Source organism: Macaca mulatta, chromosome 12, assembly GCF_049350105.2.
Source record: "Macaca mulatta isolate MMU2019108-1 chromosome 12, T2T-MMU8v2.0, whole genome shotgun sequence".
Classification (NCBI taxonomy): domain Eukaryota; kingdom Metazoa; phylum Chordata; class Mammalia; order Primates; family Cercopithecidae; genus Macaca; species Macaca mulatta.
The window spans coordinates 45443148-45459783 of NC_133417.1; the positions used below are offsets into that span (position 1 = coordinate 45443148).

The window sequence follows — 16636 nt, forward strand, 5'->3', positions numbered from 1 at the left end:
CTACCAAAAATACAAAAAATTAGCCGGGCGTGGTGACACGTGCCTGCAGTCCCAGCTACATGGGAGGTTGAGGCAGGAGAATCGTTTGAACCTGGGAGGCCAAGGTTGCAGTGAATGGAGATCTCGCCACTGCACTCCAGCCTGGGCAACAGGGCAAGACTGTGTCTCAAAAGAGTAATAATAATAATTATTATTATTATTGTTTTTAAAAAGAGCCAATTAAATGAGCTCTGTACATACTGAAAGTGTTTTTGTGTTTTGTTACTGGAATCTATTATGTATTTTTCAATATACTAATATTTTTCAGTGCGTACAGTACCCATTGTGAATGTTCGATGTGAATCATCTCAGTCAAATGAATAGTCCCTACTTTTCCCCACTTTCTGGTCTTCCTAACTATCTTCTGATTAAACCTCAGTAGCAAGTTATACTGTTCAGAAATATAAGAATTGTTAAAATAAGACCTTTGTCAGATCCATGTGTGGGAGGTTCTCAGGAGCAGACTCTTTCTTGCTGCCATACATGAGCAGCACCTACTCCATAAAGTGTACAGGAATCAGTGGGATGAGGGGCAGGAGGACAATGGTCAAGTGGAAAGCATGTGCACCTGATGCTATGGACTCCAAATGACTGCTGTCAGAAAGTCTCATTTCTAAGCCTCAGAATTTTTATTAGAAATTAAGAGTTTGAATTTTTAGGTGATTTGCACTAATTTGTAAGTTAAGAGTCTGAAAGTACAAAAAGATCTTTTCTACAGTTAAGTTTCATCCTTACAATGGCAGTATGTGATTACTATTTTTAAGGGTTTCTATTGAGGACAATGGACTTATTTTTAATCTTCAGTAATAGATTTACCAGCAGACTTTGGGATCCAATTTTTGGGATATACTGTCTGCTTGCATGTATGTACTCACCCTGTTGCTTGCTGAATAATTGTACATTTAAATACATTTGTATTATTTATGTTGGAGGTAAGCAGAATTCATTCATCTCTGCTAATGAAAGAATATAGCTTAATTTTATAATTTAGTATTAGTTTTTGAGCTTTATTTCAGGAATATTCAATTAAACAGCCACTAGTACTATTTGAACTTTCCAAGGTTTTATTTCTTTATTATTCCTAGAATTTAATTAATTTAGTAGAGGGTCTATTTATCTAAGGCTTTTTTTTTAATTATGTCAATTTTTATTTAGATTCAGCAGGTACAGGTGCACGTTTGTTACATGGGTTTACTACATGATACTGAGGTTTAAGATATGATTGATCCTGTCACCCAGGTACTGAGCATAGTACCAATAGTTAATTTTTTTACCTTTGTCCACCCTCTTTCTCTCCTCACTCTAACAGACCCAAATGTCCATTGTTGCCATCTTAGTGCCTTTGGGGAAAAGACAAAAACTATTCAAAGATAAATAGGTTTTGTATATTATGCAAAAACAAATATTATATGAATACAATTCTTCTTCAGGTACGTTCATTTGATAAAATAATATTGAGTGCTTTCTGCTTCTTTCTGGAAACATCATGGTTCAGTTGCCCTTATTCTCCTGAACAGCAATTAATTCATCTAATTATATTTACTATATCTATTTCTTTTATGGATTACAATAAGATTAGCAATGTTGTATGCAAGGGGACTGCCTAATCTTCTTGTCAACAGTTATGACAACAAATGGTTTTCCCTCATTTGCCCTCAGTTAGGTGTTAGTACATGACCTTTCACCCCTTTAATGCTGCCATTAACATTCATGAACTGCTCTGGGTAAAATCACTTAGATGAGGACACAGATATGCTACAAACATTCTCATGTCCCTAAAGATGAATTTGACAAGGAGAAGCCAAGAGTTACTCTCTAATCTCTCCGCTGGACTACAGGATTTCAATATGAATGCACAATGGATGTCGTCTGCCTCTATAACAGATTGTGAGCTCTGAGGAATCCAATATCACTCTACAGTTCCATGTGAATACAATCGTGCTTGTTTAAAATGACAGTTTTCTTCCTGATTCATTTCCTCTCATCAATAGAGAGAAGCTTAGTAGGGACAGTTGTATTGAATGTGTTATGCAGCAAGGACAGGCCTCCACTGTACAGAAATAAGCTTTGCCGTTGTGACTAAAGGCATTGCTTCACTACTAGCCTACAGTGACCTGTGAAAGAAACATGAGTGATTCTAATGCATGTCTAACACTCCAGGCTTACAGATGGCATCAGATCCAGACCATTACAGCTGAAACCACAAAGGCAAACTGAAAGAATTTAAGCCATTGCCTGAGCAATTCAGAGAAGTGTTAAGTGACAAAGAAATATGGGAATTTGTGGCCCGAAATATGGAAATTGGCCATCTGTATTTAAAATTTTGACCAATTGCATCATTTTCTCATTTGCTTTGGCACAGTCTTAAATAAAACAACTTTTACTTTTTGTGCTAAGAGGTGCCTTTTTGGGTTGTAGTATCAACTTGCACAGTGAGAAAATATGTCTATGTTATTTTGTATATGGTGTAATAGTTTTAAAGCTAAAGAAAATTATGCCCAAGAACTTACATTGAAGAGCAGGAAAGAGATAAAATCCTTCCATTGGAAAGAGAGTAAAAAACGACTGAAGATGAAGATGAAAAATACTTATTTTTATTATGTAGACATATCCAACTCTGTTAATTTTCTGCATGAAAAGATATGCACTGAGGATATATTTAATGGGTGAGGAGAGAAAAAAATGTATCAAATTTGACACATCCTGAGAGTGATTTCACCAATTTCCAACAAGATTCTTCTCTCCCACCTCACATATATATTGTCTTAATGTTAAAAGGAAATTAACCTTTTTAAATTTTGCTTGCAAGCTTTTCATGGCAGTATTGAAACACTTGAACCTTGATTTATTTTGGAAACAGTTTTGGAAACTTAGCTGTTAATAAGTGTATATTGTAATGGTACTAATTAAAGATTGTAATGCCTTTGGGAGGTATAAACATCATGCAAGGCTGAAATGTTACACTCTTAATTAACAGTTTGGAAATGATTACAAATAAGCTGCATGAGCCATTCTCTCTCATTTACATACTGTGACGGACTGTGAGTGGTTTTACTGCAAGGCTACTGATATACTGCCTGTATACCAGTTTATTTCAGCTTCAATTACTTTTGCTATTGATTGAATTCACAAAGTCACAACTGGAAGTTTTCAGATGACCATTGTGTGCAGATACTTCTCTACCTAGCCCCAATACTTTCTAGTGCACAACCAGGAGGGTAAAAACATATGTTACCATTTTGGTTATCATTATCTAGTACATGGTGTTATAACTAAGCAGAACAGCGAACTCAGTTTTCTTTAGAGCAGAGAGATAACATGACTAAGCTTCTAATATTGGAAGAGAGTATAACTTCATGAATACACAAACACAATTTCAGTTATGTGTGTGGAATTTGGAACAGATATGTCATATTACATTTCAATTCTCTTTACTTACTCACACATCTGTTGTCCTCTAGCAATATTCGGTCCCCTCTGCAGGAACAATTCACTCTCCCATTGGGAGTTAAAAGGCACAAGTCATGGCAGCCTCCATTCAATAATGCACATGGAGAAAGTTCACCTACAATAAAGAGGTTGTATTGGTAACATTTTATATCGAATTTCTATTCTATGTTAGATATATATTAATAGTAAACTATTAGACTACCTCAATCTCTCAATAATATGCCATTAAAAAGCAACATTCAGGACTTTTGAAAATCTAAGCACTCCTAAGGCTAAGTACATTACAAAAGTATGTAACACTAATCAAATCTTTCTAATACATCTGATACCATGGCATCAAATGAACTAGTTCTGCCAGAAACCACATTGATACTGCAAACTGCAATTTTGTAAGCACTGCATTGACTAAAGAACTGTTAAGCCCAGATGCAAAGTTTATCTATCAAGTGTAATTTTTATGATTTGAAACAACTTGATTTGAAAATTCAAAGATATGAAGATTGAGAGAGAAATAAAATTTTTAGAAGAAATAATTAAAAATGAACTGCTCCTGTGATGGTAAATTATGCAATATAGAAGTTGCCTTGAATATTTCAGATAATTTCAATATTTTGAACAGCCAAATCTTGAACACTATTCCTAAGAACTATAAAAAAAACAAAATCAACCATCATAGTTATAAAAAATAATATTTTTAAAAAGAAAAAACAAATCCAACTATTACTAGGAAACATCTATACGTTTTTAGAGATCAGAGAGTATACAATGAGGAAATACATTTGCTTTCTATTGTAACTTACAGCTATTGGTGTCATTGGCAACAGCTATGATTCCCATTGGCTGATGTGGAATATCGGAACGAAGAATTTTTGTATCTCCTCCTGTGTACTTGTTGGACCGCAGGATAGCTCTTCTTCCCCAGTCTGACCAGAATATATAATTGTCATAAACAGCCAAGCTGAGGAAAGTTCCTGGGCCGGACTTAACTATCACCTGAAATAAATTAAAATACTGTATTTTTATGATGAATATATAGATATTTATATCTCCACACCCATTTTTGCTTCAAAAATAAAAGATTTGGTTTAGTTGGATTTAATTAACATAAATCATCAGATAAAAATAAAATTTTACTAAATGAATTATGATATGCTTTATATTTAAAATGTTTTAGTCATTGTTAGTGCTTGCAATGTACTTACATAATATCTCAAGTATACTTTTATTTAACAATTCAATGTGTACAACAAGTATATTGTTTGGTATTATAAACAAAAATCAACAAGCCAAAAATATTAGATGAAGATTATAAACATTTATTAACCTTTAGTAAGAAATCACCGGATATACAGTAGATACTCATCAAGTTCCCAGAACTACCTATGGAATATAAAGAACCATAAGATCTAGGTTCTTTCTTCAGGAAGTTCACCACATGAGTGACTAAACTAGTACATGTCTGAGAATAAAAGTTTAGAAGTAAAGACCATACTTTCACTCAGATCAGTATGGAGCAAAAGGGACTAGATTTATCTTTTCATCTAAGACAACCACACAACAGCAAAATATAGGAAACAACACTTTTGAAAACATTGCACATCAGGAAATGAAAGGCATTGATTTCTGGGTAATAGGAAATACTGGGTGCATCCCATGGCATCCACCATTTACCAGAGAGAGATTATAAGTAGCAGCACACACAGGACAGAAACAGAGCCCAGATAATTCTATGAATAAAAGTTATGGGAAGTGAAAGTTATGGGAAAGTTACGGGTTGCTATATCTCACTGGGCAGAGGGTCAAGAGTAGAGAGTTCAGCAGAGGGAACTGTGGGTATCTGAAAAGAGTCATCCTGGAGCATTCAGTCAAGTACTGATAAGTGCATGCATGTGTGCGAGCCAACTCCTCCAGGCTGGTGAAAGAACCACTGGAAAGGATGAGAGAGAAGAGTCCCCAAGTTCACATGGGTCCAGAAATCATGCCTGTTAACAACAATCAGATTCAAATATTTAACTCAAATTCTAATTCATGAGACTCTGAATACTCTTTAGGGTCTGCCTGAGCAGTGGGGAACTGTTAACCTAGACTAAATAAACTTTGTTCTAGTCTTCTCTAACAAATTGTAGAAGCCAAGCCTGAAAGGAGCAAACTGTTTCAAACTAGCTTAACTGTCAATAATTTTTTATGAGAGTATAAAAATGTATACCAGCAAACTACTATGCAAGGAAAATGTAAAAAGGAAGAAAATCCTCAAATCAATGACTTCTGCTTCCACTTTAAGAAACTAGAAGAAAAGTAACTTAAACTCAAAGTAATAAAGGGAAGAAACTAAAGAAGGGAAATTTAACAAAATAGAAAACAGAAAAACAATAGAGCAAAATCAGTAAAACTAAAAACTGGATTTTTATGTCAATAAAATGGCTAATACATCATAAAATTAGATTTGTCCCAGGAATACAACTTGATTCAATATTAAAAAATCAATCAGCATAATTCACCATAATAGCTGACTAAAGAAGAAAACTCATATACATGTCCCAACACATGCAGAAAAACCACGATAAGATATGGCTTCTATTCTTGACAAAAAACTCAAAACCTAATAATAGAAATATAACGAGGCACAAAACAGGGGTGATCACTGTCACTACTTCTATTTAACATTATCCTGGAGTTTCTAACCAGTATAATAAGGCAAAAAAATAAAAAATAAAAAGAATCTACATGGGAAAAGATAAGTCAAACTGTCTTCATTTGCAAGTGACTAAATCCTCTACGTAAAACATTTAACAGAATCTACAACAAATACTGCTAGAATGAATAAATTAATTTAGTAAAATTGCAGGATACATGGCTGTTATTAAAAAGTAAATTGTATTTCTGTATACTAGCTATGAACAATTAGAAATTGAAATAAAAAAACAGCTATTTACAATAGCCTCTACAAATATAAAATATTTAAATATAAAAACATATGTACAAGAATCTGAAAACTATAAAACATTGCTAAGAGAAATTAACAAAATCCTAAATAAAGAGATGTATAGAGAAGAAGAAGTATAACATATGTGTGCAATTTGTCATCTTTACAATTTTTAAGTGTATAATTCGGTGGTAATAAAAACATTTATATTCCTTTATTAACTTTTAAGTTCAGGGGTATATGTGCAGGTTTGTTATATAGGTAAGTTTGTATCACAGGGGTTCATTGTACAGACTGTTTCATCCCTCAGGGGTTAAGTTTAGTACCCATTCATTATTTTCATTATTTTTCCTGATCCTCTCGCTCCTCTCACCCTCTACCCTCCAATGGGTCCCAGTGTCTGTTGTTCTCCTCTATATGTCCATGTGTTCCCATCATTTAGCTCCCAATTATAAGTGAGAACATGTGGTATTTGGTTTTCTGTTTCTGCATTAGTTTGCTACAGATAATGTCCTCCAGCTCCATCCATGTTTCTACAAAGGACAAGATCTTGTTATTTTTGGTGGTTGCATGGTATTCCATGGTATAAATGCAGCACATCTTCTTTATCCAGTCTACCATTGATGGGCATTTAGGTAGATTCCATGTCTTTGCTATTGTGAGTAGGGTTGTAATTAACATACATGTGCATATATCTTTACAATAGAATGATTTACATTCCTTTGGGTATATACCCAGTAATGGGATTGCTGGGTCCAATGGTATCTCTATTTTTAGGCTTTCGAGAAATCATCACATTGTTTTCCACAATGGTTGAAAACATTTTCCTTTTTCTCTACAACCTTGCCAGCATCTGTTATTTATTGACTTTTTAATAATAGCCATTCTGACTGGTGTGAAATGGTATCTCGTGGTTTTGATTTGCATTTCTCTAATTGCATTTCTCGATGTTGAGGTTTTTTGCATATTTTTTTGGCTGCATGTATGCCTTCTTTTGAAAAGTGTCTGTCACTTGACAACATTTCCATGAGTTTTTTTTTTTTTTGTAAATTTAAGTTTCTTAATAATGCTAGGTATTAGTCCTTTGTAAGACTCATAGTTTGCAAAAATGTTCTTCCGTGCTGTAGGTGGTCTGTTAACTCTGCCAATAGTTTCTTTGGCTGTGCAGAGCTCTTTAGTTTAATTGTATTCGATTTGTCAATTTTTGCTTTTGTTGTAATTGCTTTTGGTGCCTTGTCACAAAATCTTTGCCTGTTCCTATGTCTAGAATGGTATTGCCTACCTTGTTTCCAGGGTTTTTATAGTTTTGAGTTTTACATTTAATTCTTTAATGCATTTTGAATTAATTTTTGTGTATGGCTTAAGAAAGCGGTTCAGTTTCAATCTTCTGCATGTGGCTAGCTAGTTATCCCAGCACCATTTATTGAATAGAGTCCTTTCCCCTTTGCTTGTTTTTGTCAGCTTTGTTGAAGATCAGACAGTTGTAGGTATATAGCCTTATTTCTGTAATCTCTAGTCTGTTGCATTGGTCTATATGCCAGTTTTTGTATGAGTACCATGCTCTTTGGTTACTGTAGCCCTGTAGTACAGTTTGAAGTCAGTTTGTGTGATTAGGATGCCTTGACTATTTGGGCATTTTTTGGTTTCGTATGAATTTTAAAACCATTTTTTTCTATCTCTGGGAAGAATTTCAATGGTAGTTTAATCAGAATAGTATTTAATCTATAAATTCCTTTGGGTGGTATGGCCATTTTTTAAATATTGATTATTCATATCCATGAGCATGGAATGCTTTTACATTTGGTTGTGTCATCTCTGATTTCATTGAGCAGTGTTTTGTAGTACTCCTTGCAGAGATCTTTCTCATCACTGGTTAGTTGTATTATTAGGTATTTTGCGTGTGTGTGTGTGTGTGTGTGTGTGTGTGTGTGTGTGTGTTGCAATTGTGAGTGGACTGCATTTCTGATTTGGCTGTTTGGTTGTTGTTAGTGTATAGGAATCCTAGTAATTTGTGTACATTGATTTTGTATCCCGGGACTTTGCTGAAATTGCTTATCAGCTTAAGAAGCTTTTGGGCTGAGACTATGGTATTTTCTAGATATAGAATCATATTGTCTGCAAACAAAGATATTTTTATTTCCTCTCTCACTTGGATGCCCCTTATTTCTTTCTCTTGCCTGATTGCTCCATCCAGGACTTCCAATACTATATTGAAAAGGGTTGGTGAGAGAGGGCATCCTTGTTGTACTAGTACATTCTTATGCTACTAACAAAGACTTACCTAAGACTGCATAATTTATAAAGGAAAAAAGGTTTAATTGATCCACAGTTCAGCATGGCTGGGGAGGCCTCAGGAAACTTACAATAATGGCAGAAGGGGAAGCAAACATGTTGTTCACATGACAGCAGCAAGGAGAAGTGCAGAGGAAAGAAGGGGGAAAGCCCCTTATAAAACTATCAGATCTCATGATAATTCACTCACTCTCATGAGAGCAGCATGGAGGTAACCATCCTTATGACCCAAGTACCTCCCACAGGGTCCCTCCCATGACACATGGGGATTATGGGAACTACATTTTAAAATGAGATTTGGGTAGGGACACAGCCAAAACATATCACTTGTCTTGTGCTGATTTTCAACAGGAATGCTTCCAGCTTTTGTCTATTCAATAAGATGTTGGCTATGGATTCGTCATAGATGGCTTTTATTAGTTTAAGGTATGTTCCTTTAATACCTGGTTTATTGAGGTGTTGGGTGTTGAATTTTATCAAAAGCCTTTCCTGCATCTATTGAGACAGTCATGTGTTTTTTGTCTTTTGTTCCATTTATATGATGAATCACCTTTATTGATTTGCATATATTGAACCAACCTTGCATCCTAAGGATAAAGCCTACTTGATCATAGGATAAGCTTTTTGATGTGCTGCTGGAATCAGTTTGCTAGTATTTTCTTGAGAACTTTTGTATCAATGTTCATCAAGGATATTGGCCTGAAGTTTTCTTTATTTGTTATGTCTCTACCAGGTTTTGGTATCAGGATGATGCTGGCCTCATATAATGAGTTGTTAAAGATTTCTTCCTCCTCAGTTTTTTGGAATAATTTCAGCAGGAATGGTACCAACTCATTTTTGTACATTTGGTAGACTTCGGCTGTGAATCATCTGGTCCTGGGCTTTTTTTGGTTGGTGGGCTATTTATTACTTATTTCATTTCAGAGCTAATTATTGGTCTGCTCAGGGATTCAACGTTTTCCTGGCTCAATCTTGGAAGGGTATATGTGTCCAGGAATTAATGTATTTATTCTCGATTTTCTAGTGTATGTGCATAGAGGTGCTCATAATATTCTTTGATGGTTATTTCTAGTTCTGTGGGGTCAGTGGTAATATCTCCTTTGTCATTTCTAATTGTTTATTTGGATCTTTTCTCACTTCTTCTTTATTAATCTAGCCAGTGGTCTATCTGTTTTATTTTATTTTCCAGAAAACCAGGCCCTGGTTTCATTTGGAACAAATCTGTGCCTTCCTATTATGTAATATAGGAAGTAATTCCTTCCTTTTATGGAGAAATTATATCGATGGAGGCGCTGTGGCATATACTTAGAATGAAGAAATGGGCCTTCTGCCTTATCAAATTCTAAGCCAAGAGAGCTTGGCAATCAGTATCCACTTTAGAACTACAGACTTTAGTGATTTCTGCTTGCAGAGTTGTTCTAAATTTTGTATTTGAAAATCAAATTAAATTGTCTAAATATAAATTTTTAATAAAGATATCAATTTGATTTTTTGGCCTCAGTATTAATATTCCAAACAGGACTCACTGGGTTACTTTTCCCTGTAACCAGGAAAAAAAAAAAAAAAGAAACTTTTACAAGAATGATTACTGCAAAGGAATGGTAATCAAGAAATAAATATTTAGCAAAACAAACAAAAATTAATGCACACAATGATTCTAGCCAATAAGAAAATTATACAAGGTATTTAGTAAGTACTCATAAACATTATTCATTTAATTCTTAAGATCATTGAGTGAGGCAAGGATTATTGCAGATTGTATTCAGATACGAAGAAACAGCTTGGAGAGATTTGCAACTTGCCAACAGTGATACACCTCATTAACGTAGGATCTGGAATTTGGTATAAGGTTAAACTCCAAATTAGAACAGCAAATGTACCAAGCTTACATGCCAATTACCAATTTAAGTGTTTTACTAATAAACTGTGAGGAAGACATAATCTTCTTCACATGTATGAGAAAGTTTAAGAGCAGATAAATTAGGTAACCTGGCCAAAGTGGCAAAGTTGCACCCACTGTTCACATTGTTAACCACTTTCTTATTTCGTCTCCAAATCCCAACCCCATCCTTTTGCCACACATTGCCTCCATAGGAATTACTATACTCTAACATTAAAACATTTAGCAACTACTGAAATTGGCATAGTTTGGAGAAAATAGATAATTTAAGGAATATGATAATTAAAAGATTACCACATCTCTCTCCCTCATCCTATATCAAAATATAAATTGTCAGGCATGGTGGCTCATGCCTGTAATTACAGCATTTTGGGAGGCCAAGGCAGGCAGATCACCTGAGGTCAGGAGTTTGTGACCAGCCTGGCCAACATGGTGAAGGCCCCGTCTCTACTAATAATACAAAAAAATTAGCCAGGCATGGTGATGCGTGCCTGTAATCCCAGCTACTCAGGAGGCTGAGGCAGGAAAATCGCTTGAACCCTGGAGGCAAAGGTTGCAGTGAGCCAAGATCATGCCACCGCACTCCAGTCTGGGTGACAGAGCAAGACTCTGTCTCAAAAAACAAACAAACAAACAAAACAAAAAACCCCAAAACAATGTAAATTATTGTGAGGTAATTAACAACATTATCCTTCTGATTTCCCAAAACCCTGCCACATTCATTCTAAATTAACTGCTAATTACTCTCTCATACAAGCAATTACTTCCATTTTTTCTGAATATATAAGTAATTTCTATTTTATGAAGGGATATTTATTAAACTTTAATGTGCATATAAATCACTTTGAGATGTTGTTGAAATTCAGACTTGGATTCACTAGGTCAGGTATTGTCCCTGAGATTCTGCATTTCTCCCAAGCTTCCAGGTGCCCATGATCTGATTCGGGGACCCACTTTGGGTAGTTAAGAATTTTAAAACAGAGAAAACTGGAAAAATAAATAAAATAATAATCTTACCACACAGATATATAATTATTCACCATTTTGGACTAGAAATTTATATTTCTTTCCTTTTTTACCTTACAAATTGGTATCAAATATATGCTTTTGTATTCAATTAAAAGGGAGTTGATGGGACTTCTGCTGCCAGCCAAAATGGTGTAAGCCCACTACAGCCTATCTGTCCAACTCATTACAACTTTCTCATTGTATCACTGTCATGCAGACAGGAAAAGAAAAGCAGTAATGGAAAGTTGAGTAGCAGCACATAGAAGGACAGGAGCAGAGTAAAATACTATTTTTACTGTCACTGTTTATATTTTGTTTTCCCTACTTTGCATCTGGTGCTACCCAGTAATGAAATAGCTGTCAACATACTAGGTGTACCTTAGATACTTACTCTCAAAGGGTATAGTTTCAATGTCCCTTATAGTTCCCATTCGTTTCCCAAATTCACACAGAGATCATGGGGAGATGGTGGCTGCCTCGTGTTAGCTCTGCAATCCAGGCGTACAGTGGGGCCTAGCACCGGCTGTAGTGTTGTGAGTTTTTTTTTTTTTTTTCTCCCAATACTTTAAGTTCTGGGGTACATGTGCAGAACTTGCAGTTTTGTTACATAGGTATACACATGCCATGGTGGTTTGCTGCACCCATCAACTCGTCATCTAGATTAGGTATTTCTCCTAATGTTCTCCCTCCCCTAGGCTCCCACCCTCTGACAGGCCCCCCGGTATGTGATGTTCCCCTCGTGTCCATGTGTTCTCATTGTTCAACTCCCACTTATGAGTAGGAACACGCGTTGTTGTGAGTTTTGAGGCCTTTGCACTGCACCTGCTCAAATGGCCTGGCTGCGCTCAAGACTTTCAAAAACCTGGACTGAAAATTGCAACCCCATAGGAGTATTTTGGCATTGAATTGGGGGCTCTCTTCATCTGTTTTCTTTTCTAAGCGCTTCGCTTCATTACCCACTGCTATGCATATGGTTTGCCCAACTTCTTTGTCTTTTCCTCCTAGGGGAAAGAGCTCAGTACTCAAAGTGACAGGCACTGGAGCAGTACAAAGAACTCTGAGTTGTGAGTAAAATAAAATTTTAACTTAAAAAAAGCAAATATCCCCAAACTTCAACCTTTTTAGAGAGGAAAGGAAAATGTCTACCTTTATCTGTAATATATTAGAACATCTCATTTTACAAAATGACAAGAGAGTTCTTTCTTAAGTTCTCTTGTGCTTAGAAAAATTTTATCAATGTAAGTGCAGGACACATTGCTGTATAACAGTGATTTTCACATCACTGTCAGTCCTCCAAACACACACACATGCAAACAAATACACACTGGAGCCTTGGAAAACTAATGCAGAAATTGTCCTATTGGAAATCTGAAAAGACTGCTAATACCTAGTAAGTACACAGATTTAATATGGTATTTGTCTTTTGGATTTCTTTAGAGATAGCATGCCATTTCCTAGTCGGTATTTCATGAATATAAACAGTCACCTGTAATAGTATTATGGACTGAGTATTGTGTCCCCTTCACACAAATTCAGGTGTTGAAACCCCAGTATGATGATAATTGGGGGTGAGGCCTTTGGAGGTAATTAGGCTTAGACAAAGTCATGTAGGTGGGACCCCAATGATGTAATTAATGTCCTTATATGTAGAGGAAGAGAGATGAAAGCCCTTTCTCTCTGTCATGTGAGGACACAGAAAGAAAGGACAAAGAAGGGGTATGGCCATCACTAGAGCCTCATCATGCTGACACCTTGAACTCACACTTCCCAGCCCCCAGAATTGTGAGAAATAAATCTCTGTTGTTTAAGCCACTCAGTCTATGGCATTTTATTATAGCAGCCTGAGCTAAAACAAACATTCCTTCCTCTAACAAGAGCCATACTTTGAGGTTTACAGCTGTTTTAATTTTTAGTAAATGCATATTTTTAACATCAGTATGAAGGACAGATTGCTTGCTATGAGAGTGTAAAAATAATAACTGCTCTGGTATGCCATCTAAGATTGTCCTGGGAAAGGGAAGGACAAAAAAGCAAAGAGGAGGGGGACTGGGAAGAAAGGACTTTGACAGAGGGAATATTTGGTGCAAAATCCAACAACAATGGGGAGCATGAAGTGCTGGGAAACTGAACAAAGGCTGAGTGTGACTCTCCCTCAGACATCTGGGAAGAAAATAGGCCGCATGAGAAAGGCAAGAAGGGCTGGCATATAACACATTCCTTTCTACAGGCTATGGTTTGTGATTCTGAGTTTTATTCTGAAAGCAGCGGTCAACTGTTAACATTTTTAAAGCAGATTAACGTCATTATTTGTTTGTAGTTTTAAAGATTCTTCTGCCTCTGCTGTACAGACTAGTTTAGATAAGAACCAAAAGAGTTTCAGAGAGACCAGTCAAGATCCACAGCATTCATCCAAAGTATAATACTTCTGATATTTTGAGCAAGAGAGAAAAGCGAAGGAGAAACCAATTAATACAGCGGTATTTACAAATGAAAGACTCCCTAAATCACGTTTTACCAGAATTCATGAGTTTTCACTTATCTTTTCATCTTTTTTAATTACCAGTAAGAGCTAACATTTCATGAATGCTTTTAATACACAGGATGCATATGTATTACATGTGTAATGCATAATTTAATCCACACAATAACCCTTGCGGTAGATACTATTTTAAACCACATTTTACTGGTAATGACTGAAGCTTGAAGAAGTTATCTCAAGGTCACAGATTTACTAAGCAATCTGAGACTATGTCAGACTCAAAGCATCCAAGATTTGAATTAATTTTGACTTGGTGACAGGGACTAGAGAAACTCTTGTTTGATTTATTAGCAGATGTATACATGCTGTTTTTATAATTACATTGATACTCCTTCAAGTTAGGGAAGATAGTCTTTTCTTTGATTTCCCCAGTATCGTATTTTAGACTAATAAAATAGACCATCAACAAATATTTTTGAATCAAAGAATGAAAATGTTGATACTTGATGTAAATAAAAACAGTTGTTATGGATATTCTTATGAAAAACGAAAGTTTTTCCATGTTGTCACCAAAAGCCATTATAACAACCTTTTATTAACTTTAACACTAATGCTAGTAGTTTAGTTTTTTACTTCTGCTGACACAGAGAAAGGAGAAAAAATTATTAAATTTAGTCCATAATTATGCATGTTGCTTTTGTAGGGTACAATAGGTTTCACTAAGAACCAAGCCAACTCCTGCCATCTCATTTCCCGTTAAATTTCATATGGAACAGAAAATGAAATCCATTAAATTACATGTTTCAATTTCCATGTTAAAATACTTCTATTAAAAGTTTATGAATGCTGCACCTTGCATGCCTAGTCAGAGTCTTTACGTATAGCTCAGAAGCCTTGTCATCACAAATTGCACTCTTCTATGTTGTATGGTAATGCACCATTATGGCATAATTTTAAGGCACTTTTAGCTTGAGCCTAGAAATGGGTTCATGTTTCAAAATGATAATTCATGTTTCTTCACCAAATGCATTTCTTGATACAGCTACTTATTCTCAAGTGTGTCCTGATAGATAGACATATCTATGTCTATTGTCACATAGACTTGAAATTTATGTGTCAGAAATTTACAGTCACTAGTCACACACCCTTTGCATCTTGAAACTTCACTGGTGCCTTGTTGGTGAAAGCACTCAGACCAGTCAAAAATAAACCTGAATGTAAAAATATTCAGTTTTATAAGCCAGACAACATATTTCCGACACCCAGATGCTAAATGTCAAACCACACAATTTAAAAACCAGGAACTGGGAGGCTTCCCAAACTCCCCAACTGATTGCCTCATTGACAAGATTATCAACAATCACTATAAGAAACGACAACTTGGTCCCTGCCATGGCTGGGTATGACAGAATGTTACTGATTTTAAAGAAATGTGGTAAATTGGTAATATGGTAAATCAGTAATTTAAAAACTAAAAAACTAAAGTAAAATATTTAATATAAAATAGATTATTATATTTAACTTGCCTGAGGGAGTTTGTAGAACAAATACAAGATGCCTAAATGACATTAGTGCCTACCCAAACTTGTAAAGAACCACATTCAAAGCAGTGGTCTAAAATTATTCCTCTATTGTGTCCACTGTGCTCTTAGGAAAGAAAACACACACACACACACACACACACACACACAAACACAAATGCAATAAAGTTTCTAAATATATAATATTCTATTTCTTCTAATAATCTCTTATTAGAAGAAACTCTTCTAATAGTAAAATCAACCCTCTAGATAACTACTTTCAAATAGAAAACATGATTGCCTAATTTCTATTACTCTGAGCTTCTCAGTAGTCCCTCAAGTCTTCTGGAAGATTGTGTCAGTTAAGCCTGAAGCAAGAAATAGCTGGTATGCTCAAATTACAATACTATAAAGAGGGCTGAATCAAGGGACTCTTAACAAAGATTTTGGGAGAGTATAGGGATGCCGTAAGTGATGGTAGAGGACCCTGGAGCTGTACCGTCCTTAGGCCGGAAAGGCCAATGAGCTGGAGACATTTTCAGAACCCTGGAGAAGAAATCACATTGAAAAGAGTCACCAGTGTTTATTAAAGAGGCAGATCCTTCAGAGAGGGATATTGAAGAATGAATTCCTTTGATTTTATGCAAACTCTTTCTAGTCTATTTATCTAACTCAACCAGAGGCCAGAGGGAAAGGAAGCCAGTTTCCATATGGGGAAGCCCCATGGAGAAAGAAACAGAAGGAGGATGGAGAAAAGATCTGGAAGATACACCAGAGAGTAGTCGTGGAAAGAACTCTTCTGAGACTCATTATTTTTCATTTTTCTTTGGATAACACTTTTTGATTCTTGGGACTCAGTCTCCTAATCTGTAAAATATGATAGTAATAAAGCAATGGCTCATCTCTGCTCCCTTTCTAAGGAAAGAGAAAAGGTAAAATATTGCCTGAGGTCACCCAGAGGACTCATGAGAAGAAATACAAACTGTGAGATTACTGAGGTGTTGTAGCCACTGTTAAATGGAATC

General features: G+C 35.6%; 1 protein-coding gene across 1 annotated transcript in view; it reads right to left on the reverse strand.

The window, feature by feature from the left end:
- The window catches only part of LRP1B (LDL receptor related protein 1B), a 374764-nt gene that overhangs the window by 311243 nt on the left and 46885 nt on the right, over positions 1–16636 (reverse strand). The window contains exons 3-4 of the mRNA XM_077956546.1: positions 4290–4482; positions 3479–3604 (exon numbers count right to left, since the gene is read on the reverse strand). Of these exons, the coding sequence (XP_077812672.1) occupies positions 3479–3604; positions 4290–4482 (319 nt within the window). The remainder of the gene's footprint in view (positions 1–3478; positions 3605–4289; positions 4483–16636) is intronic.